Here is a 26,320-nt window from a genome sequence, read left to right on the forward strand (position 1 = left end):
GGGGCTAAAAGCAGCGGCATACTGGATGCTGGCTGGAAGGGTCCATGTACAACTTGCAGACATGCGGTTGCAATAGCCCCAATTCCCCAATATTCTGGGCACAGAACAAACCAGACGAGGGCAAAGATCAGTTAATCTTTAATTCCTGGCTCCTCTGTGAAATGCACAGAAATTCTGTAAACTGGGAGTTTGCAGGGTGCAACTGAACGTTAGGGACTCTAGTGACCCCACAGGCAGAGGCTGGAACAGGAGCGGGGAGGGGGCTGGGGAGGCCAGACGCCCAGGAGTCAGCCGGTTACCTTTTGCCAGAGAACACAAGGACACTGCAGAGCACAGATGGGTGAAGAGTTTAACACAATTTATTTTATGCTTAAATAATCGACTAGGTCATCCAGTGTATGGTTTTTCATACATATGTCATTAGAGCTATGTGTCAATGAATGCTGATTTTATATGAATATAATCAACAAATTAAAGGATTTCACCAAAACCCAAATAAAAATGCCCTTGAAAACACAGCAGCCTTATTAACCTAATATGACACTGCTAGAATGGTTACAAATGATTGCCTTATTCAAAGGTGTCTACGTCTTATAGCCAGTACACGATACAGTAGTAATGGTACAGCGTGCTGCCATTCTACTAGCTACGAATCCCGGTTCAGTCCATTTTAAATTTTACCCCCAACTGGGGCCTCTTATGAGCACCATCCACCTCTAAAGCGGCAAGCATTACCCCCTTTTAAGCACTAACAGCACCCCCCTCCCCCTAAAGCAACTACCATATAGGGTTTTTTTTTTTTTTCATTTTTAGGTCATTTCATTGAAAAATTGGCAATAGCAACAAATATTAGATGAAGGGCTTTGTGTTTACAGATAAAATCTTCTGTGTTGCAGTATACTGTAGTGTTTGCAAAATTGGAAAAGATTTAATCAAAATAAGGTGATACACATGCATCAAAATATTAGTATTCTGAAGAAAAAATTTTTTCACAGAACTACAGAATTCCTCATTTGGGGAATTATTTAAATTTGCAGCAGATTTTAAAGATTTGTTGTTCTTCTTTTTTTAAAATCAAGCTAGCAGTTTTGCATATACAAACATTATAATTGCTAATATACAAGAATCAGTGAATATTCCCCCCACCCGAAACCCCTCCCCCGTCTTCTAGGGTGGTCACTTGAGACCCCTAGTACGTTAAATGCATTTGCAATATTCTGTTTGTGTTCTAAGAGGCAGTGCCTTATCAACATTTATTCTATTTTTCTGTTAGAATTTATACAGTGTTATTATTTACAGCAAAACTATAGATGTTTTAAAAAAGAAACAAATAGTGTTTATACCCTGACAGTTGGGTCCAAGAAAAATAAGGCGAGCTGTTGTGGAGTTAGTAATTTTAGTGTTTTTCTGTGATTTCATCGTCCCGTCTTCTGTCCCTTCTGGCGGCAGGAATTTTTTCCTTTTTGTAAATGACACCAAATTACTTAAGATAAACTGTTAACAGCATGGCTTCTTGTATATACACTGCATTGCTAATTGCACACGCGCCAATCCTGGGAATGAAAGTGAATTTCCATGCTCTGTAAATTGGCTCATGCTAAATTAAAATGTGGGTAGTTTTCTTTTTTTTTTTCTTTTTGCATAAAAAAAAAAAATCATGCCATTAATGTGTGGAAGCGGCAAACACACACACCCTTCTCCGTGAATTTCTACTTCCTGCTGACATATCTTCCATGAATTTCTCAATACTGGCAGTAAAAACACATGATCCTGTGGAAAGAGAGACAATAGGTAGTGAGGTTAGCTTGCTTGCTTGTCTTCCATTTTTGTTTTGTTTCAGGAATTTGCCTAAGCCTTCCTGCCATTCAACAGAAAAGCCTGAGAGAACGGGGTGGGGCGTCCACTTTCTAACGTGGGGGGTTTCACAAGACTCTGTTAACCAAGGCGATCTGCTAAGATAAAGCCCTGAGGGGTACCTGAGAGCCCTTTGAAGGCAATGACTTTTTCTAGGTAACCCCATGCCCTCCACAGCGCACTCCTCACTGGATTTGTTGTTTTCGAGGTTGAGTAGGAAAAGACCCTCTTCAGGGCTGCCAGCTCTGATCAGGTCACTCAGGTACTTGGGAAAACCACTTCCAACCCGTTGGACCATGTCTTAGCAGTAAAATGAGAAGGCTGACAGAGGTGCTGTCTGGGATTTCCATCAACATCAAAATATCAGGGGTCTGGGGTTCTCATGGGCCTAAAGGACTAGGGACACGGACTCCGGATAGATTATTTCAGTAACATCCGTAGATTTTATAATAAGTGTTCACTCCCCAAAGTGCAACTCATCTTTCAAAAAGGAAGAACAGCATCATTCCTTCATTGCTCTGAAATTGGCTTTTCTGTGCACAAATTAAAATTAAAGACCTTCTTGCGTTGCTGCAAAGACTACTTTCCCTCCTCCTGCCCACATCAGTCACGATAAGATAGGCTCATTGTATTTGAGCTTCTTTATGGGGGCTGACAACATCTTGTCTTACTGGATCATCACGGCATAAAGTATCAGTGCTTTATCACCAGTCAATACGGTCAAAATAAACGAATAATTTTTGCTATGCACTCTTTCTTCATAAAACGAAGGTTTCTGAGTATAGTCCATCCTCCTCTTTCAGGGTAAAAAGGTAACATGCTTGAATGCTGGCCTGAGAACAGATTCTAGCCCCAAGAAAAAACCTGAGTAAGGCAAGAACAATTTTAGGAACAGCTAAGCTCACTCATTAGTAAGGAACAGACTATTTCTCCAGGTGTAGGGACACCTTCAGAAACTTGCTTCTGTTGGGGCCTTTGTGTCCTCGGTAACCTTGAGGTTATTTACTTACCCCAGACAAGTTTCTTTTCCTTTAAGATGGATCACCCAGGATACCTTGGTTTAGGTCAACATGTTCGTACAGCACTTCCTCTGTCTGTTCTACTAGGTTCTTGCTTCCTTTTTTTGTATGAAAACTGCTACTAACCTCCATGCCCCAGGTCACTAATGCTTGGAGCCAAGAACATCAAAGTGTCAATCAATTCCTTCTGGGGTGATTTCTATATTGGCCCCCTCCTCCCATGACTCTGCAGAGGTGGTAGAGAAGGAAAGTGACTCATTTGGCCAGACCGTGTCCCAGAAAGTGGGCAAATCCTAGTAAAGGATTTTCACCCCTGTTACTACCACTTACTCCTTAACTTCTGGGCACCAGGGTTCTTAGATGGCCCTATGATAAGGTTACCCCGGTGTTCTTCCTCTGTCTTCCTAGGGAGGATCCTCAGCAATCTTCTCTAGTTGAAGCCCTCCCCGCGCTGCCCACACTCTGTGCAGCTTAACTGATATATAATTTATATGCCATACAATTTATCTACTATAAATATAGTCTGATAATTTTAGGAAATTTATGTAATGCAACCATTACGACCCAGTTGAAATTATTTTGCATCCTCTCTCCCAAAAGCCAATCCAGTTGCCCAGGTTAATCTTGCAATAAGAAGCAAGGTCTTCCTCTTATCACCTTAAGGCAAGCAAATTTTATGTTTTATAGAAATATTGGATATGTTCCTATACTTTTTAAAAATGCTATTCATTATACCCATTTATATTCCGGTAGGATTCAGGTGATAGCTCAAAAAAAAAAAAAAAAAAAAAAAAAAAGATTGGGAGTGAGTTCCCCTTGTAAATCACTCCTGTTCTTGGTCATGCAATCAGAGTGTGGAACGTCATTCATTGGACCAAAGAATTTATACCAAGTACAGCGTTCTACAAAAAGATGAGCACCTTTTTGTGACGAGAGCGCCATCTGATGGAAAAGTGAGGGGGCAGGAGCCACTGAAATAGAATTTGAGTCCTTTTCCCTTTGTGGGTTTAGGTAATACATCTGAGACAAAAGCCTCTGCATTTAGGAATCTGTTGTTGGGTTTTGCATGTTTTTCAAACCCAAAGATAGTAGAAACCAACTCAGAAAATGACTTTAGTCATTTCACTATAATTTCTTTTTTAATTTTAAGAAACATTTTTTCATGTATAGAAAAACAGCTATGCAGTGGATTTTCATGGCAGTTTACATTTCACAGATGAATGTTGTGCTTCCCATACCCATTTTCAAGTCAGGCATATGCTTGAGCTTACAACCACCATTTCTTTCTTTCTTTCTTTCTTTCTAAATTTATTTACTTATTTGACAGAGAGAGATAGAAATCACAAGTAGGCAGAGAGGCAGGCAGAGGGAGAGGGGGAAGCAGGCTCCCCATGGAGCAGGGCGCCAGATAAGGGACTCCATCCCAGAACCCTGGATCATGACCTGAGCCAAAGGCAGAGGCTTAACCCACTGAACCACTCAAGGTGCCCAGAACCACCATTTCATTGTCGTTTCTTTAGTCCCTAGTCCCCATCTGAAAAACATGAATCATCCATCTTAGCTTGATTCAGGAAGCTCCTGGTAGTTCAGCCCAATCAGTCTCAGGGCCTACAAATCTTCAGTGAAAAGCTTTGTTCCACAATTTCCAGTGGTTCTCAAACTTGGGTGAATATTAGAATGACCTGGGGAGGCTTTAAAAAAAAAAAAAAAAACAAAAAAAACAAAAAGAAAAACCCCAGTAGCCAGGGCACATCCCATGCCAATTTATTTGGAATTTCTTGGGGTGGAGCCCAACATCAAAAAACACTGAAAAAACTCTCTAGATTATCTGAATGTTCAAAAAAGTTTAAGACCCAGGGATCTATTCTAGAACACTGCTTCTCAAAGCTTAATGTCCTCATGTATCACCGAAGGGATCTTCAAATGTGGATTCTGATTCAGGAGGTCAGAGTCAACCCAGAGATGCTGCATTTCTAACACGACTTCGGGGGTGTCGATACTCCACAGACCACACTAGGAGGAGCTAGACTGCACGCCAGGCATCAACACCCAGGTTTCCAACTTCCTTTTCTTTGCTCCTGATTTTGTATCCACCTGTTCTTGTACTTCTCTTCCCTAATCTCCACATGTATCTAACCCCTCTCTATCCTTCAAGTTTGTGTCAAATGTCATCTCCGTGCAAGTGCAGACTGTGCTCTCCCTAAGGAGATCCCGTTGTCAGGGTAACTCTTACTCATCTTTTTTTTTTTTAAAAGATTTTATTTATTTGTCAGAGAGCGAGAGGGAAAGAGCGAGCACAGGCAGACAGAGTGGCAGGCAGAGACAGAGGCTCCCCAAGCAAGGAGCCCGATGTGGGACTCGATCCCTGGACGCTGGGATCATGACCTGAGCCGAAGGCAGCTGCTTAACCAACTGAGCCACCCAGGTGTCCCAACTCTTACTCATCTTTAAAGACTTTGCATGTCACGGCTTTAGGAAAGAAAGCCTTTTCGGATACGCCTTCCTTATAGCCTACGGAGAACACAGATTTGTTACTCTATTCCTTTCTCTTCCAACCGTCTCTCTTCCCTTCCCTTCTCTTTGTCTCTTATTACAGAAGTCATGCGGCTACGAACATTTCTTTCCCAAGCACTAATTCTAGTTACTTCATGTAATCTTAATAAACTACAGTGCAATTTAAAAATAATTCCCGTTTCCTGTAGATTTGTTCAACTACTACCAATAAGTGGGGCTTTTTTGAGTTGTTGTTTTGTTTTTTTCTAGTGACTTGTGATTTTTAAAATCGGGTCAGTTAAAAAAAAATGCAGGAAAAATACTGATCTATATTCTGGTCGTAAAAAACAGAGCACTAATAAAGTTGTACGGCTATTCTTATTAAATGTTACAGGCTAGGCACTGTTGTAGAGTGGATTAGCTCATATAATATTAATAACAATAAGGTATTATTATACCCTCCCCTTTACTGATAAGGAAGTAGAGCTCAGCGCTATAAAACAAACACAAGTCTGCACACTTAGTACACATTAGAGCCAGAAACAGAAGACAAGCCACCTGACTCCAGAATCCCTGCTCTTCATGTCAAAGCCAAGGGTTTTGGTGAAGGAGGGATTTTTTTAAAGGGTAAGAAAAATAAAAACATGGGGTACCTGGGTGCTCTGTCGTTCCCAGGGTCCTGGGATCGAGCCCTGCATCGGGATCCCTGCTCAGAAGGAAGCCTGCTTCTCCCTCTCCCACTCCCCCTGCTTATGTTCTCTCTCTCCCTGCCTCTCTCTGTCAAATAAATAAAATCTTTTAAAAAAAGAAAAACAAAACTATATAAAACCTATCTGTGCCAAATAAATTCAGGGAAAATCTTTAGGAGTGAAGAAATTCAGGCTGCATCTCGGACTTCTGGGAAGCAGAATCAAGAGAATCTGCTGGGTTAAAATCCAGACCTGTATTAACTAGACCATCGGGGTTTTGTCTCTCTCTCTTCATTTGTTAGTAAAGAGGAATGAGAATGCCGGCCTTACTAATTTCCCCTGGAATTTCTCTGCATGGGTGTTAGCTTACACTTCAGAATACTTTCAGTTGGGGCACCTGGGTGGCTCAGTGGGTTGGGCCTCTGCCTTCGGCTCAGGTCATGATCTCAGGGTCCTGGGATCGAGCCCCGCATCGGGCTCTCTGCTCAGCAGGGAGCCTGCTTCCTCCTCTCTCTCTGCCTGCCTCTCTGCCTACTTGTGATCTCTGTCAAATAAATAAATAAAATCTTTTTAAAAAAAAAAAAAGAATACTTTCAGCTACCCCTGGTTTCTCAGAGAATGTCAGGGATGCTGCTGTTCCGATTTCTCCCAGGGTTCCCTCCGGGGACCCCTCATGTCGTGGTCTACCTGCTGCTGATCCAGGCTGTCTCAATTCTACTAACAGCTGAACTTACCCAGTGCTTCCTATGGGCTTGCCTGTCGCTATTTGAAGTGATTTACTTGTATTAACTGAGTTAATGCTCCCAACAACTCCTCCAGGTATGTTTCTCTTATCCCAGTAGAGGTGAGGAGATTAAGGCACAGAACCTGGCTAAGTTCACGTAGCTCGTCAGCTCCCTGGCAATTCCCTCCACTCAGGCCAATTCACTTCTCACCCAAATACCAAACAGAACCGCACTATGATCTCTAGCCCAGAGTTCTCTCCCTAATCATTGATGAGTGTCAAGGGTCCTGCGTGCTGACCATCTACGAATCACACAGGCTACATCAAGCCCTGATTTTGGTTTTGTGGTCTTTGCTTTTATGGTTCTGTTAAATGATTACCTACATACAAGCAACCCTATTATCTTCAATTCTCACCCTTCCCTCCCAACACAGAACTCATCTAGTTCCTCAAATCTGTTCTTTCCTTTTCATTCTCTCTGCCCCAGTTCAGGCCCTCATCGGTGTCTCAGAACCGATGTTCAGACTCCCTTCTCCCTCTGTTACTGCTAGGGTCACCTACATCTTATCTGATCATACTATTCTCCTACACAAATGCTCCAGGGGTGCCTCACTGTATCCAGGATAAGGGCCAAAGTCCTGAGTGAAGCTCGCATGACCCATGTAAGCTAACACCCATGCATGTGGAGGGTCATGCGAGCTTCACTCAGGAGTCTGGCCCTTATCCTGGATACAGTGCTATTCTTTAATGCTATTCTTTCTACAAAAACTAGTTCAAATACACCCTTTCAAGAAAGTTTAAAAGATCTCCTCCCTTGGAGGTAATTGTATCTTCCAGTGCATGCCCTGAGCATGTTGTTTCTATCTTTTACTACATTTATGTATTTTGATTGGTGCAACTTATGGTCCTGGGTGCCCCTTGGACTAGACTGTAAAGTTACAATGGGCAGGAGTTCTCTCAGATAATAACGTCAAACTGAAGAAAATGTCTTACAACTTTGTACCTTCCCTACCACTTACACGGTGTGTCACAAGCCTTTCCACCTAGTTGCTAAGAAGTAAAGGGGCTCTAAATGCACGTGGTCACCTATTATAAAAGCTTGTTAGCTAATCTACATTATAGGAACATTTCTCTCATCCATTGCCACGGAACTGCATGGATTGAGGGATCCTGAGGTAAAACCAACCAAGTATGCTGGAGGGCTGAGGCTGAACCTGTAGGCGATCTTAGATGAGGGGACATCTAAGATCCTAATCATTGATCTTAGAAGAGTTTGGAGATTTCTACAGCAGAAGTCAGGACAACCTTTTAAGTCCTATTCCTCTTCAAAATCGTACTCCCTGGGACTCAGTCCCGAGCTCCTTCTTTGCTCCCCTTGACCCCCTCCCTGGAGGATCACGTCTATTCTCTGGTGGAGAATATCTCCACCATCTCTTCAGGGAGTACTCTCACGATTTTTACAGATCGGCCCCAACCTTTCTTCAGAGCTCCAGATTTTTGTACCTACCACAGTACTTGGATGGCTCCCAGGCACCCTCAAACCCAAGTCCCAACCTGAATACTTGATGTTCTTTTTAAAAGCTATTCTGCTTCTGTTCCTTTCTCTCCTACCTAGCTGTATAAGCCGAAACCTGGGAGTCATTCTTTTTTAAAAAATTATTTTATTTTTATTTTTATTTTTTTCTGGGAGTCATTCTTAACCGTCTTCTCATCCTCCCCTCAAGCTAATCGACCTGTTGATTTTCCTAAAACTACTGCCCAGGTCCTAGCCCTGGGCTTATGGCCTAGGGGGCCTGACCAGTCACCTTTGGTTTATTCTTGTTTCCCTCCAACCCACCCATTCTCGACATTGCCTATGTGCTTAGAAAAACAGTCGGCTTGGGCTCTCGGTTATAACCCTTCAGGGGCTTCACATTCTTTTAGAATGACCTCAAAAGCCTGTCCTCTGGCCTGTGATGATGCATCCCTCCCTTATGTCATCTTGTGCCTGCCCCAGCCACCACCAGCTCACGGGGCGCTGGGGTGCATCTTATGTTTCCTCAACTGTGCTGGGCCTTTCCCCGCTCAAGGAACCTGCACACGTTTTAACCTTCGCTTGGATCCTTTCCCCCCTTCTCTTCATGGTTGGTCCCACCTATAAAGTCTCCATTTAAATGACTTTTTTTTTTTTTTTTTAAGATTTTATTTTTAAGTAATCTCTACACCCAATGTGGGGCTCGAACTTATAACCCTGAAATCGAGTCACGTGCTCCATGGAGAGAGCCAGCCAGGTGCTCTAAATGTCATGATTTCTGACCGACCTTCCCCAGCCACCAAAGGTCTAACTATGTTTCTGCATGATTCTTTTACTGGATCTTGGGTTTTGTATTTTCAGCCCTCCAACATCTGTCCCATCTCATTTCCCCCTGCAGGCTGAGGCATTAGGAAGGACAGGGACCGTGGAAGTTTCCTTCACATCGTACATCTCCCTTTCCACTTGCAGACAGGTGGAAGCTCCAATATTTTTTGAAGGAATGAAAAACATGAGTCACTTCTGGCTCAAAAGTGTTAAGCAGGGGCCCTGTTTTCACACTCAGCTTCCAGATGGCTGTGAGACCTGAGCATTTCCCTCAAAAGAGGTTTGGGATACAGCTGTTTCACAGTCCTTGACGGTTTATACCCGGGAACCTTACCTTGTTACAACCTTGCTAATCAGCCTTCTAATAGTGTTTACGAAATAAATATTTGGAGATTATGGCTACCTTAATTTGCTTTATTTTTAAAAAGAACAAAAACCTGAGTATTTTCATTGTGTAAGATATGAAGACATTTATTATCATTTGCCTATGGACATCTATTTGATTCAAATTTGCTTTTAGGTCTTTAATCATCATCAAATACTACTTAACTATGAATATGAGTAATAGTAAAGAACCTAGGTTCTGGATAAGTTCAAATTTTGTTCTTTTGTTCATCAGCTCTGTAGGACTTTGAGTAAATCATTTAACTTTTCTAAATCTCAGTCTCCTCATTAATAAAAAAGAGATAGTAGTACTTACCTTATAGCATTGTTTGGGGGATTATATATGGTAATGTATGTAATGATCTTACCTAGTACCTGGCATAAGTAATCATTTGCTAGAACATGACTATTATTCCTAAATAATTTTAGAGATGCAGCTAAGTGCCACAGAAAGGGCATTCGGTAGAGTATCAGTCACCTTGAGTTTAAGTCCTAGTTCTACCAATCAGGGTGTGTGACAGTAGAAATGTTCTTGACTTCTCCAAGTCCTCAAATATCTGTCTATAGAAAGAAGCAAAAAAAATTGGCCTGACCTCTCTAGAGGCATGTTTGAAGGATTAAATAAGACAAAAATGTAAAAGTACTTTGTAAAACTATAAATCACTACATACTATGTACAAATCTGTATAGCTATTGTAAGCCATTTGCTTTTCCCTTACATTAAAAACAGGATGGCTGTGACTCGTTATTAAAGAAAAGTGGGTGCAGGGCTCTTATAGCTCAAAATAAAACGGTTCTAAAATGGAAAATAGAAATTTTGATGTCACCATCTGAGACTCAGTGAAACTGGGCAGCATTCCATTTCTTAGTTGTTTTGTTATTAAAAAAAAAAAAAAGGCAGGCAGCAGAGCTATAAAAACTCTCAATATATTTGCAAATTGATTTTTCCAGAGAACACGTTCAGTCTCCTGGAATTTCAGGTGGTTTTCTTGGACTCATTTCCTCAGTTCACTTCAGGAAGGTAAATAATCACCCTGGAGAGTAACGTGAGGCTTCCAGTCAAATCACTGTGCTCTCTCTCTGACGCGTGAAGTTTGCCTTAGGCTGGAGTTATTTTCATGTTCCTGTGACTTCTACCTGAATTTCTCTCTCCTTTGAGTGGGGGGGCAAGTGAGCCAAAGCCCTGACAGCTTCTTTACAGGGTAGATTATTTGTCATTTGGAGGGCTCTTGTACATTTAGTGACCATGTCCTGTGTGTATTCGTTTACTCAGAAGGACCTAGAAGAACAGCACGGATGTATTTTTTGGGCATCATTTACTCATAGATAAGGGCACACGTGGCTCTGGAAAAATGGCTCAGTGGGTGGGGGCTACCTTCCTGGTTCTTTCCCAGCCAGCATATGAGGTGGACCGAAGCAGCTGGTGAACTCTGAGGTGCATCCTGGAGCTGACTGAACTCTCTTCTAGATTCATTCCACGTGTCACTCACAAGGGCTTACTAACTCAAGATTGCAGACTCGTGCTCCATGTTTTAGGCAGCTCCTGTGTATGTGTGTGTCTTGCCCCAGGCTGTGCTGTAAGGCATGAAGAAGTGGGTTCATTCCAGATACCGTAGCACTGATGCCGGGGGTCATTTCCTCCTCTCTCACCCTGCGTGAAAAGCAAGCCATGTCGATGGCTCCTGACTCAGCCTGCCTCTTACCATCCTCACAGCCCAAGCCAGTCTCCACAAGAGCTTCGTATTCGGTTTTCTGCCCGTTCGCTCCTGCCACCTCCAGTTCACTTCTCTGCTTGCTGCTAGAGCGAGTGATGCTGAACGTACATTCAGTCACACACCCCCAACCCGAGACTTTGCACAACTTCCCTTCTGCCTTTAGTGACAGACCAGAATCCCTACAGAGAGGCTCAGGAGGCTTGAAAACTCCTGCCTCTCCTACCTCTGCAGACCCAAGGGCCAAACTCTCTGCCAGTGGCACTAATGGGTTGTCACGGCTCCTCCTTTGCGGTCCTCCCCTCCCCATCTAGCCTTTGCACAGTGCTGCTGTCTGCCTAGGTGGCCCCAGACACCGTCTAACTCCCCTCCTCCACCCAGTCATGTCCCGAGCAGTCTTTTACACTGAGCTCAAACATCACCTTCTCAAGGGCACCCTCTCTGTCACCTCAGACCTGTCAAGTCTCCCATCAACATGGTTGAGAGTGTTGGCTCTGGTGGAAAGTTGGTACCCTATTTCTGCCACTTTTTATCCATGTGACGTTGAGCAATTTTGGCCCTGTTTCCTCCCCTCTGACATGGGGGTGATAAAGCCATCTCTCCAAAAGGATTGGCTGTGAGAATTAAATAAAGAGCAGGATGGAATACTTGGAGGTGTAATATGTAGTAAATATTATTATTTCCAGAATGTTCCACAAATCTTGGTGGTTGTCTCCATGCCAGTAAATATGGATGTGACCAATTAGGACTGGTTAATATTAAATCTCCACAACGTAAGCTCAGTGAGGGTAAGTACCACATGAATGTTGTTTACTAAGAGTTTCTCAGTACCTATGCAGAAAGCCTCATGAAAGGAAGTAAAATAAATCTTGGAGTGAATAAACACATGGTAAGGTTTTTTGAGAGGAAGGGGCTAGGAATTTATCTGGGTCCGCAATATTAGGCACATGCCCTCACCCTAATCCTAAATCTGAGAAAAAAAAAAAAAAAAGATGTGGAATCTATATACACAATGGACTATTACTCATTCATAAAAAAGAATGTTTTAAGTCTTGTCATTTGCAACAACATGGAGCTAGAGAGTATTATGTTAAGCAAAATAAGCCAGAGAAACACAAATACCATATGACTTTACTCATATGTGGAATCTAAGAAATAAAACAAATGAGCAAGTAAAAAAAAAAAGAGAGAGAGAGAGAGAGAGAGGCAAACTGGAATCTATTTGTTCTTCTCATTTGGACCAACAGGGCTGAGACAACTGTCATACGCAGCCCTCAAGAAATCATGCTACTTCACCTCACAGACTTAGGGAGAAGTTTTCAAATTTCTTTTCAAAGCTCCATCTGCTTTTTCACCCCAAGTTACCTCTACTAATTGTAACCATGTAGAAAATAACAGGACAATGTAAAACTTAGAAAAAAATGTTAAGGAAAATACCCTCGTCTATGAAGAAAAAAAGAATTTGTTCAGACAAATTCACACAAAGCATACCAAACATTTAACTTGAAAGAAAAATAGTAGTCCATTAACCTCCTATTTAATTTACTTTGGTTTATGTAAGATACACCAAGTAGTATATAGGGATCCCAGTCATTTCATTTAAACTTGGCAACCGCTCTATTTCACCAAAATTAAATTGTCAGATGTCATTGTGCTAAAATAGTGAAAGGCTCGATCTACACATATCTGAGAGCACATCTGTCAGAATTATTTGTTGCCAGAAGTTTTCCTGTTAGGTTGTAGAATGCTACCACATTGCACTCTAGGAGGAGACTCAAATGTCACTATTTACATTTGCTTCTGCAAACACCATTTACATTTAAATTCCTGACTAATTTGTGAGGAGGAAGTTTATGGACTGTGAACTGAGTTTTAGTGTTCGTAGGGATGTGTACATACATATAAAAACTTCAACAGCTTCACACTGGGTATTCAAAGCTGGAACTCAGTGAAAAAGAGAGGGAGAAGGGTGGGGAGATCTGAATCACTTATCCAGGGAAATGAGAGGTTTCACAGGAAGTTAAGGCCAACTGTTGCTGATATGAGCACACCCATCGCCTTGACTAACCGTTTACTGTTATGAATGGCTCTTCTTTTCCACATTCCGGATTTCCTTCTTTGTTGTCTTCACCTTATAACCTTCTCCCTGCTGTAAAAAGGAATATACGCATTAAGATTTCATAGTAAAAGAGTTCTAGTTATAGAGAGGTTCCCATTCTGGTCCCTTGAGGCTGGATTAAGGTAAGTGAAACACAGTTGAAAGCACTTTGTCACCTCATGTCCCCAAATACACACAATCCATTTGGCTTAACCACACGGCCTAGCATCATGGAGGCAAGCTAGAGAGCGCGTCAGAATGAATACAGTAACAGAACTGTGCTTCACAAGAACTCAATAGGTTAGTAATAAATAAAAGGTTAGTGATAATAAAAATAAAAAACAGTAATAAACAAAATTTTTAAAAAGGTTAGTTTAAAAAAAATGAGTTGCCGGTTCACTTTTTGTAGTAATCATCACCAAAGCCCTCAAGGCACCCAAACTCCAATTCTAAAAAAAAATTAGTAAATTGTAATTTATTTCTCCTCAAGCCAACAGAATTTTAAGGGATCTGTTGTGTCGAGACTAAAATTCCTCAGGAAAGCACTAATCAGGAACTAAACACCATGGAAATGTTGCTGATCTGAGGGATTTTTTTTTTTTTTTTTAAATCTGTGGAATCACCGACCCCCTCCTCTTACTCCAGATCAAGCGGGCATGTCCATAAAACAAGACCTCTCTTCACTGAGCACCAGGGACACTTTACTCTGAGAGCAAAGTTGTACAGATCCTCCGTGTTCACCTGCTTTGTTACTGAAACGCAGTAGCCTCTCCACTTTTCTGAGTTAGTCTTGAGAAATTTTCAGTTCACGTTTTCTTAAGTAAACACAGGCTATTGGAGTTCCTATTTTCCGAATGAAAGGGTTGTAAAGATCGGAGAAAAGGAAAGAAAGGACAAGTAGCCAGAGATGTTTTGTCTGGGAGATGGAGACACATTTGCCAAGCTACACTGCCCAGCGGCGAGTTTAGTTCTTTCACTGGCCGCCGGAAATGGGCTATTATAAACCTAAAGAGGAGAACCTTCCTCAGGTTAAGATGAGGGAATTCCCATTTCCCTGTAGAACACACTGGAAAGGGAAAATGTATAGATTTGATGTAAGGATCTTGAATTGAGCTTTTGGCCAGTCTAACATTTAAATCCTGTACATTTGCTGGAAGTAAGCGCCCTCCATCCTCCCCGCCGGCAGGGGGCGGATAAGGCGGAGGCAGAGACACTGGGGCACTGCTCAGGGGGCTGGTGCTGAGAGGGTTTGTGTTTTATTTCTCTTACGTGCTTGAACCAGCACATTCTACCCTCCAAAAATGAACTTATCTCTGGGAAAACTCTAAAGACAGTAAAAAATATAGAATGTTAAGGAATGTTAAGAAAATAAGTCCTTTTCCTTCATCCTGATCAAATGCACACGGTGTCAAAAGCAGCAAATGCTTCAAGCTGCCACACTGCAGAATCCAGCCTGTTAGCAGCACGTTCTAGAAAGTTCCCACAGCGTTTATCCTCTACTTTTCTTTGGCAGCCCCTCTTCATTACCATGGCATCATGCTTTCTCGCTTGTGGGAGAGCAATTCGTCTTATCACTTTCCGAGTGATCTGTGGGAAGCAATAGTGAGAAGCAGAGATTTTCCTGTTTTCTATTTTAAGAGGGGGCGCTACAGCAAACAAACAGTAGAAAATCTAAATTCCAAGAGAAGCATAGAATCCCAAGGATGATTACTTTTCTCGTGATGAGGTTGCCTTCTTCATCAGTAAATTGTTCTTCTGTGACAGATTCACCAGGAATGCTCTTTGCTTCCTCTCCCTAAAGGATGTGGCATAGAGATTAGCAGCGCACTAGATGGACAGACCTCCACACCACTCCATACACCACACACATGCTCTGTGGACTTTTAGGAAAAGAAAGTATAAATCCTACTTGCTACTCCTGGGCAAGGGGCAAAGGTGGGCTCCTCTGAAGGTTACTTAGTAGCCAACAACATTCAAAGCACTAAACCTTACGTATGTACAAGAAAGATGGTTAGCAGCCAACTCCAAGAAGGAAGAATGATAAAACACAGTTACACATGGATATACAAACCAAAAGGGTTCATTTATTGAAAAAAAAAAATTAGCTAATGATTAGAGCTCTGGTTAGATCATCTCATTTTGAATACAGTATCTCTTGGTTAGTCCTACCAAATCTCTCAAATAATTTTTGGGTTGCATTGCGCTTAATCTAAAATAAGATGGTCCCTTAGTTGGGGTCTTATTTATTGCCCTTGTCAGGTTTTTTTTTTTTTCATTTAAAAATTCATGTACTAAGGGTAACATAGACATTTATTTTATAAGCAAATTTCAGAGTACAGAGAAAACCTTTTTATTTTTCTTTAAAACTGAGCCTTTTGTGGGTCTTCAAATAAATGGGAATGACTCGGATGAAGTACGTAGTTTCTGACTACTATGTTCAAGGGAAGGGGTCTTATGTGATGATAGATCATCTAATCTCCATGGCTACAGACAAAGAAAATATCAGTACTAAAGGAATTTAAGATGATGTTATCTTTCTGCTAGTGACAGCTAACTGATTTAGAAAGGGAAACTGTCAAAGATCTTCCTCTGGTGACTTTCAAAACATGGAATAAAGTCTTAACTCCCCATGGCAGGGGCCTATTTTCCAGCTTGGTAGATTTGAATGGTCCTTAATCTTTCCCTATTGGCTCTTATGATTGTATAAGAAAAACCACTCAGCCAAAGTAGGGCTGTATTTGCAATATATTACCTTCTTCACTGATAATCAACTTTCAGTTAGTACCACATATAGTTTGGGAGAACAGGGACAAACACTAGTCTAGGGACTTAGTGACCTGCTAGTCAGACTTCTTGCTGAAAGGGTGGCCTGGATAATGCTACAGAATCATGTTCTGCAGTTGTTCCCCTGCTGCTATTTTAGGGAAAATGGCGGATCACAGAGACAACCGCTACATTTCTGGGAGAGCCAGGATTCTAACTCTTTCAGTGTCATTGGTCTAGAGAAGGTAGTAGTTCTGATAATTTTGTTAGCACTAGCCAGTGGTTAGAAAGTTCTGTGACTGTTTTATGTCACAGCCAGTAGAAAGGTGCACTGTCGTACAATGACAGAGTAAATAAAGACTAAAACATTATCTTGTTTGGCTAACAAAATTCTGTTTACATTCTTTTCTTTTTACAAAGTGACTTTATAAGCTTAGAGATTGTAGGTCATGACTGGGTAAGACATGGACTCATTTTCCTCACTGTGGTATAGAAGAGTAAGATGTGGGATGCCTGGGTAGCTCAGTCGGCAGCACAGTTAAGAGGGTGAAGGGAACCGGAAAAATGTAGAGGTCTCATGCTTAAATGCACTAAAATCTGCAACAAGTTTTTATGGGAATGTTATTTATATTTCCTGTGGTTGTAAAAAAAAATTTTTTTTATTTTAAAAGTAAAGGGGCACCTGGGTAGCTCAGTGGGTTCAGCCTCTGCCTTCGCCTCAGGTCATGATCTCAGGATCCTGGGATTGAGTCCCGCATCGGGCTCTCTGCTCAGCAGGGAGCCTGCTTCCCCCTCTCTCTCTGCCTGCCTCTCTACCTACTTGTGATCTCTCTTTCTCTGTTAAATAAATAAATAAAATATTTAAAAAAAAATAAAAGTAAAGGCATAGGGGTGCCTGCTGGTTCAGTGAATTAAGCATCTGACTCTTGTTTTCAGCTCAGGTCTTAATCTCATGGGCATGAGTTCAAGCCTCACACTGAGCTCCACACTGAGTGTGGCACTACATTAAAACAAAACAAAAAGTGAAGGCATAAAGACATCAGAAAAGCCAATAAAAGGTCAAGAAATATTTCCTTCTAGTTTAAAAATGAATAAATGAGATATTTTTGAGCTAACTCAGGGAAATTTCCAGCTCTTTGCCTGTTAGCTAATTTGAGGACCCCAGGAAAATCCAGTAAAATAAGATCCTACTGGATATGTTATGAATGGACTCTTTAGTGGGGAATGATGCCAGTTAACTATTTGCATGGTTGCTAAGAGGAATGTGAAATAAGGTATATTTATAAACATAGAGAATATGTGAAGAATTTTGATTTATATTAATAGCCTTAGAAAAAAGCAAAGCCCTATTTATAAATAACAAGTCATATAAGTTGTTGAGATCTACTCTGGCATGTGGGGCATTTTCATGCTTCCTACTGAAAATTCATACTGTTTGTGTACAGTTAAAGATAAAGATACCTCTCTTAATCTTCAGTGGCCATTTAAAAAAAAGATATTTATTTATTTATTTGACAGAGAGAAAGAGAGCACAAGGAGGCAGAGAGAGAGAGGGAGGAGAAGGCTCCCTGCTGAGCAGGGAGCCTGATGGGGGACTTGATTCCAGGACCCTGGGATCATGACCTGAGATGAAGGCAGCTGCTTAACCAACTGAGCTGCCCAGGTGCCCTTCAGTGTCCATTAAATACAGCCAATAAGTGCTTTAATAAGACCAAAGTAAGTTGTGTGGTGATGTGAAAATTCACTAAACTGGGGGAGCAGATTAGTTAGGAGCTGAATAGAGGAAGAGGGAAGACAGTAAGGAGTCAGGAAACATGTTCTAAAAAAATAATCCATCTTTAATTCTGTCAAATATATTAGAGACCAAGTGTTTCCAAGGGGAGGTCTTTTTGGGGCCTTTCTTTAATGACAGAAATGACAGAAAATAATCTCTAATTAGTTCCTAAAGTTCTAGAAAACAGTTTGTACTTTTAACTGAGCAAAATATCCCCCCAGGTCTTGTTGATGACACTATTTTTGGCAATACCCCCCCCCTTTTTTCTTTCCTATTTCAAAGGAAAATTACAGCACATATGGTGTCACAGTAGCATTCTGGTGGCCACCTTAATGAGGACTCGCTGTTCTTCCCTTTGGACCTCTGCTGGAAGCATTGCATTTCATAATTTTTATTCCTCTGTCCTTGAATAAAAGGAGGGAATAACAGCACGAGAGGTACCAATTTGCTCTGATGTTTATAACATTAGGACTTAAACTTTCCCCCCAAATGGGATGGATATCACAGTTGTGACATATATAACTTAGCAGGTTATTAAGCAGTATGTGATGGTGTAACCTATTTTTATATTCTGAGAAACCCATTTGCTGGGGATGTGTGTGCATATGCATGCACAGAGCGTATGCATACATTTTATACACGTATCAATACAGGTACATAAAAATAATCTGAAACTCATAAACAGTGGTTACCGTTGGGAAATGGAATGAGTAGATCAAACTTCTTTTGATTGCTTAATTTGGGGAAAACATGTATGTAAACTCTTAATTCAAAAGTTAGTAAAAAATGTTCAGAAGTAGAAATAAATACAGTTGAATTATATAATAATAATTCAGTTATTTGAATCTTACCAAACTCCCTAATAGTCTGGCTGTGAGTTAGTTTTTCCTTTTGTAATCACTGACTTTGCTAAGCAAATGCTATATAAAAAAGCTCATAGGACTAATTTACTAGTTACTAATTAAAATGCTTCTAAGCATTTGAAAACATTGTGATTTCTCAAATTATAGAAATAAATGGATGTGCTTATAATATCTAAAAATCCCCCAACTGGAAGAGTTTGTTCACTTGACTCATTCCTTCGGGACTTGAAAATAGTCAATGTAAAAAAAGAGTCAATGTAAAAAAAAAAAAAAAGTAAATTATATGTAATGTAAAATGTAAAAAAAATGTAAAAAATAGGCAGTGTAAAAAAAACAAAAAAAATAATAAAAATGAACTTGATAAGTGCATACATAATTAAAGAAAAAACTATAAAATTATACTTATACTCCATCAGTTGTACAAACTGAATGGCTAAGACAGATCAGCCATGACTTGCAGTCATGAGACCCTGAGCACATCCCCTGCTGGTGTGGACACTGCAGCCCAAGATAGTTGGGGGAGGGAAGGAACAGCCCCAAAGTAGTTTTCAACTCTGAGAGCCTATATGCTAGAGGGATGACTATGGCAAACAGTATAAACATGCTGGTCCAGCCCAAGGCTGGACAACCTCCATAAACAAGGCCAAATTCTCAGCATTCCAGTCCCATCAGATAATTTCCAGGAGAGACAGCCCATGGCTGCCCTGTTCCATGCCACTGGATATATTTAAATGGCCAAGTGCCTAATTTGGTCTAGGAAAAGTTATTCCTTTATAATTTGTTCTAGAAGAGACGGAAGGTAGCATTGAGGTTAAGGCAGGGAGAAGACAGTGCTCTGGAAGGCTAGAGGTCAGGTTTTGAGGTTCCACACTACTTGCTGCTCTCCTGTCTGGTTTTGGGTAAGCCAACTGTTCTCCAGTCCCTTGGTTTTTGTCATCTCAGAAAAGAAGTGATTTTAGTATCAATGATCCCTTTCCATTGTAACATTCTCCTTCTATGTTTTTGGCAGAGGCGGTTCCCATGTCACAAGTACCGTATACTACAGTACTTTCAAGCTCTTTTAACATGAGAAAGATACCAACAAGTGGACTGAAGAGAAAAGCAGCAGAAGTGTGATCCTTTCCAAAAGCCCCAAATATCTTACAGAAAAAGAATAACCAGATTCTTATGTATGTGATTTGTAACGATTTTTTATCATACCTATAGCCTTCAATTCTAATTATAGCTACGTTTTCTAGCTTTTGGTTTCTCCAAGTTTGTTTGATTCTATCGTTTATACAGCGCTCTTCTCACTTAAAAACCCATGCTCTGATCATTCCATTCATCCTCCCTAAAATTACAACTTCAAAATTACACCACTTCAAAAAGTGGGGGATTTGGGGAGAACAGACTCCTCTGTTTTATGAAGCCATCATAATATAATTTTGTCTTTTAAACTTAAGCTCTTAATAAAAATGTTTATATATTTCACATAGTTATCTATTAAGTTCAAATATATAAATAACACATTCTGATAAAATTACTTAAAAGCTAACTTGCTAATGCACATGTAGAATTCTAGAAGACCAAGAGAAATAACCCTCATTGATCTGGTGGGTTTTGTGTTTTTATTGTTTTGTTTTTGTATTCTTCAGAGTAAAACTTCTTTATCCTCTTCCTCTCTCTCTCTCTCTCTTTTTTTTTTTTTTTGCAGGATTATTTTCTTCTGCCTTATATAGAGAAGATTCAGCTTTTATAATGAGCAGCTTTTACAAGAAATGCGTTAGATTTGGATGCAACGTGAGTATGACGCGTGTTAGGCATAAAAGGCAAGTCATAAGATGATATCGTCTGGTGCACTTTTTCGGATGTTTCACTTTAAAATACCATTTCTTGAAGACCTCTATTCTGGAAAGGGCAAAGCCTGCCGAAGCAAAGAGTATAGCTTTACCTCCTTCAGAAAACCTGTATTAAGTATTTCTTTCCCTAATCCCAGGAAATGTGTGGGAAGTGACTATGAGGATTTTATAAGCAGGGTGAATAATTGCAAATATGCTGGATACCAATAAGTAATTTGGCTTGCCTAGATGGAATTGTCAAAGAAGTGATTCATGCATTTTTTTTTTTTAAATGTTAAAGCTGTCTATTGATTGATTTGGGGATGGTTTAAGATTTAGACAAGGACTTACTTTCTTCTCTAATGCTTCCAGAGCCTGAGAAAACCTACACTAAAGCAAATTTGGCAGATTTTCTGCTCTTCTTTCATCTGATCTACGTACAAATGTACGTAGTGAAAATGTACAAACAGCGGGATTAAGAAATTTTAGCTGCCTAAGCCAACTTTTCCACTCTCTAGGGGGTCTCCTGACACTTTGGAAAGGGATGATGAATCTGATAAATGCTTTTCAACAGATATTTATCTTCCTTTCCTTCTCTCCAGAGCTGTCCACCAAGGAGCCTCAAGTTACTTGGACCATGTTCAAAGGCCCGTGTGTTGAAAATGGCTTCCGGGTTTCTGCAGTCAGTTATTCTAACATCAAGAAACCTTTCTCTAAAGACAGTAATGAAGACAAGCAGCAGACTGTGAAAAGCACTGGGCTGGACCTGACCAGGCATACAAAGTCAGGGCTTCCAAACGCCTTCGTGGGGGAAATGAAGGTTTATTCATTGCATTCAACTGTGCTGCAACGGGGGGGAATAATATTTTTCACTTCCAGTAAAAAATGGTTCTTATTCTTAAAAATACAGCCTGATTTTCTGTATTTATTAGTCAAGTTAAAGTCTTTTTCAGAAGGTTTTGTCTGATTTTGTTTTTGTCACTGATATCCATGCCAGGCTACAACTCCAAATTCTCAGCTACTGATTGGTAATAAAGAACTGATTTTTACTCAAGATCTGTTCAGGCCGTAGGAATTTGAGACTGAGGAGGGGGCCTTTTCATTATTTCCCTGTCCTTCTCCATCTGACCTCATACCTCACTGTGGCCTCTGACGTTTCCACTGAACATTGCATTTCATACGAACTGTTCTCTCACCAAGATAAAATCTTTGTTCACATACAACGCTTTTTCAGGGAAAACAGGATACAAATGCCAAGAATTCTTAGACAAAATTACAGCTGCCACAAGTCAGACACAGGCCTAGACAGAACACTCACTACCATGCAACATGACCCTTTCCTCTTGGTGGTTGTTCTTACAAGCTTTCAAATGTGCAAAGAAACATATAGAGAACTGCTTAGTTATCAAGCATGCTGAATTTTCAAGACCGAAAGGAAGGACCTTCTAATCCCAGAGCAATGCCCCATCACGATCTGGCTACAGGATACCTTTATAATCAAACGCCGGCGAATAACGCGGGTAGTGACTCTCCGTTCTTCCTCTGAGCTCGAATCACTCTCACTGTCTTTCAAGTCCTGACAAATGCATTTTTTAGTATAATTTTACCATCACATTTAAAATAAAGACATTCTGAGAAGGGAAATCAAAAAAGAATTACTTTCACTTGCTGGTTTTCCCTGCTAAGAACATCACGGTATATATTAGTGAGAATCTTAAAAAAAAAAGTATGTAAGTGTAAGAAAATTTTGAGCAGGACCCTAGATGAAATGACTCTGTATATGTATGCATATGTGTGTGTATGTATATTAATATATATTTAATTACATTGATCTTTATGTGCACATATATAGTAAAGATCAATGTAATTACATTAATTAAAAATAACTATGAGACATTTTGGTATCAGAAACTACATGCTACTCATTATTAGTTTGAAGAAACATTAATATTCATTTAAAATTTGTTTTAAATCTCTACACATTTGACCTGAATGGCCATGCTTCACTTGATTGACAGAAACAGGTATAAGATTTCTGATTTTTATGAAATTAAAGAATTGACATGAGTAGAATTTGTCACGTATATTTTTATCAGGAGATTTTTAGTAGCATAATTTTCTCCTAACACACAATAGGTGCTCAGTAAGAGTTTATGCAAATGAATGAAGGAATAATGTAAAACATGTAAAAACTTGGAGTTTTATTGTAAGGATCTGATACGAAATGAGGACAGAGAAAACATCTGACAGACAAGAAGATAGTATAGACAAGAATACAGGAAGTACACAAAATTTTAATTTTTGGACAGTAAGGATGAGACAAAGGAAAAACTACCACACAGTTCACAACTCAAAGGGACAAATATCTCTGGCTTCTTCTTAACTGTCATGGTGAAGACTATTTACTGAATGATTTTATCTCTAAATTTTAATGGTGAAATTCTGAAAATAGTTCTGGCATTTTGTTTTCTAAATTTGGTAGTTGCCCCAAATCTGAGAGTCCCAGAGATAGAAACTGCAGTTCATATGCATTGGAAAAATCACTGGCAGTGTCGGTAAAAATAGGGGGGAATAAAAATTGTTACAGGAGGTACAAGTATTGGCTAAAGTGATTAAGAAATGTTGTTAAATAGATAATAAAGTAGGTTACTTTTCACCCAAGTTACACTTAACAAATACTTCAAAATATAATATCAACCTTCACTTTGTAAGAAATTTCACCTGAACAAAACACCCTACCGAATGATATGGTATTAAAAGGGAAGAGTTTTCAAGTTTCTTATTCCATGCAAAGATATTGGCTACTAAGTTCCCTCATACTGTTAAAATGTTTTGAAAAGATCATAAAATTCAGAAAACGTACAGTGATCCCAGTGCTTGAAGGGAGGCACTGAAATAGCTCAGAAAGTCAGAAAAAATCAGAGGAATTCATGTTGTGAAAGAAAAGAACTCCCAGTCAGCATTCAGGAATCAACAGGTTAGATGAGGCAAAAGAGAAAATTCAATCTGAATTATTCATACACGGAATTGTAAACTGGGGAGAGGTTTTGACTTGGGTAAATTGAAAAGCAGAACATATGTGCATATAAACACTACCAAACCTAGACATGAATTGCATTAGAATTCTCTCAAGAATCCTCGGAGACTAGTCCCTTACAGAAAGAAAAAAGGCCATTTGGCCAAAGTTTCAGTTTCTACTCTCTGCGAATCTGAAGGTGAAAGGTGGACAGAAGATGCTAGTAGAATCTTGATCACGATTCCTTTTAGAGAATTCTCGAGAACTGGCAAAGAGGGTAACTAGTAGACAGACAAACGGGGTTGTTTCAGTACATTTTACTATGGGTCACTGCATGGAAAGACGTGGAAAAGAGCAGAAGTTTACCTTGTAACAGCAGGCAGTCATCCGTGTAAGAGCCGCACCCGGACTTTTGACCTGATTTTTTAGGGGACAAAAAGGGCGCTGTTTTCTGAGATCGTACATCAGATGACTTACTTGGTTGCTGCTACTCTACTCCCGTCTAGCCACAAAGGACACAACCTGAACATGTCTGGATTTCTTGTGAGATCAGAAACTCCCAGAAACTTTAACTCCGTTAAGAACTTTTATGCTCATGAAAAGTTTTTAGACATTAGAATAGGACTAGTGACAAGACCAAAAGCACAACCTCATACGCAATTTGAAAACATTTTCTAAGAGTAATTATATTCCAGTACTGATGAGTCATTATGTTCCAGTATTGAAGACTCAGCTGAGCTTCCATTCAGGGTTAAGACTTTCCTTTCAAACCCTCTTTTGCCTTCTCCCTGGTTCCCCAGTGGCCAATATGCGCACACACACAACTGCTTATTCATATTTAGATGATGATTTGATCTCAGAACTTCTCTATGGATTTTTAATGGTAAACTTTCATAGTTAAGATATCACAATGTTATTGCTTCTTTCTGTATTTTGTGGACTCATTTCAAAAGGGAACATCCAAGGTCATACTGCTTAAATATGCTAAGAATTAACTGAAAGAAATCAATCCTCAAAACCCATTTGTCAGGAAGTGACAGGAAAGCCTGAGAACTTTACTTCCTCTCATGTTCCCTCCTAACATGTGGGAAACCGGTCAGCAGCTAGCCCGCAGAGGGACCAGGAAAGGATATGATTCGTTGACCAGCTAGCTGATCATTAGCTCCCGAGTGACTGGGAATTTACTAATAAAGTTTTTGTAAACCACAACTTCATGATGGGCTTGCTATCTTACAAAAGAATTTTTTTTTGTTTTTTTTTTGTTTGTTTGTTTCTTTTAAATCCCAAACACCGCAGGAGATCTTAAGCACCACTGGATGTTTTAGGGAAAACTGCAAGTGTTACTATTCCAAGATGTCCATGTCTTGGCCTACGCCTACTGCATGGTTCAGGAAAGGCAAGCCTGAGAGAGCAAAAAGCAGTAAAAAATGTAGGAAATGGAACTAACTTTTATTTTCTTTTATCCGTGTGTGAGTTATAAATTTCAGTTCAAAATTTTTTTAATATCTAAAAGTGGTAAATCTCAAAGGATGAAAAAAAAAATCTACCACAAACACATGTTTAAGTACAAAGTGAAAGCAAATAATTCTAGGACACTAAGGCTTCAAAATTACAAGAAACAAATACTAAGAAAATTTTCAACTTAAGATATAAAAATGATTAAAATGATACATCCAACTTCAAATTTCTCAATGCAGTCAAGCAACAGTGTATACACCCACCTCATTTCAGCCTTGGGCACTGGGTTTCTTTAATTTTGAAAACACACTTTCAGATAACAGCCTTTATAGGGTAGAACTCTTAGGTGGGTCACATCTATAAACTCTTTAAGTTATGCAGAAGAACCAGGAAAAGCCAGAATAACTATCCTCCTTCCATAAGACAGACGACTGGCTTGGGAGTTAGGAAGCCCAAATCCAAATCCTAGACAAAAATTCCCACTGGACCTTAAGCGTAACTTCTCTGTCGTTCTTTTTTTCTCCTGAAAAATGGCTGAAGGCATGCATATTCCTTTTTCCTACTCAGTGAATGAAAATATAATCAAATAGCATGAGTGTTACCTAGTTCTTTCTTCACCCCCACCTTTAGTGTTAGCACTGATAATTGGGAAATAGTAAAGAACCAGCGACAAGATTAATCAAAGGACGGGAAGCATTAGTACTGTTGGTTTAACTGACAGTGTATCAGATAACCGGACTGCATACCTTTTGCTCAGACCCACTGGACCCCTCTTCTTCGTGCACATTAAGTCTTGGCTTGCCATCTGCCGGAGGAGTCCTACTCATCTTTTTCATACTGACAGGCACACAGGGTTTAGGTTCTTCTATTACAAACTTGCTGGTTTCTTCTAGAGCTTTCTGATAGGCTGTTAGCGATGATGCCGGTTCCTCCACACGAGCAGATCCATGTATTTTTGGTTTCAGAGTTTCCGTAACACTCTGTTTCCCTATGTCATTTTGGGATTCTGGAAAGTAGGATTTTGTCTTTGCCTCTGGAGTGACTTCTGCATGGCTCCCATTTGCTTCAAATTTTCCAGGTTCTCCTTTGAGATATGAGGTAATAGAATCTCGACACTGATCAGGGCTGCAAACGAGAAAATGTGGAAATTTACAATGGTAATACATGGCTGAAGATGGGCTTCAGAAACTCTAAATTTTTAACAACCACGTTTGAAGCCACTTTTATAGGTGTGAAATGGAAAGGCATGAAAAAATCTAATATGTGAAGGGCGATCATGGGTTTGGGTTTGTGGGTGAGGCCCCAGGCTTCCCCCACA

The 26,320-nt window shown here is 40.1% G+C and overlaps 1 protein-coding gene across 4 annotated transcripts in view; it reads right to left on the reverse strand.

Annotated features, from left to right (window-relative positions):
• Positions 1-337: 337 nt before the first annotated feature.
• ANK3 (ankyrin 3) overlaps positions 338-26,320 on the reverse strand; it is a 667,426-nt gene continuing 641,443 nt past the window's right edge. For all 4 annotated transcript variants that reach the window (XM_032312011.1, XM_032312010.1, XM_032312012.1 and 1 more), the window contains 7 exons: positions 25,749-26,127; positions 23,911-23,961; positions 22,018-22,104; positions 15,023-15,106; positions 14,839-14,898; positions 13,282-13,362; positions 338-1,770 (listed from right to left, as the gene is read on the reverse strand). In XM_032312011.1, the coding sequence (XP_032167902.1) occupies positions 13,291-13,362; positions 14,839-14,898; positions 15,023-15,106; positions 22,018-22,104; positions 23,911-23,961; positions 25,749-26,127 (733 nt within the window). In that variant the 3' untranslated portion in view covers positions 338-1,770; positions 13,282-13,290. The remainder of the gene's footprint in view (positions 1,771-13,281; positions 13,363-14,838; positions 14,899-15,022; positions 15,107-22,017; positions 22,105-23,910; positions 23,962-25,748; positions 26,128-26,320) is intronic.

This window comes from Mustela erminea, chromosome 14 (genome assembly GCF_009829155.1).
Source record: "Mustela erminea isolate mMusErm1 chromosome 14, mMusErm1.Pri, whole genome shotgun sequence".
NCBI lineage: Eukaryota > Metazoa > Chordata > Mammalia > Carnivora > Mustelidae > Mustela > Mustela erminea.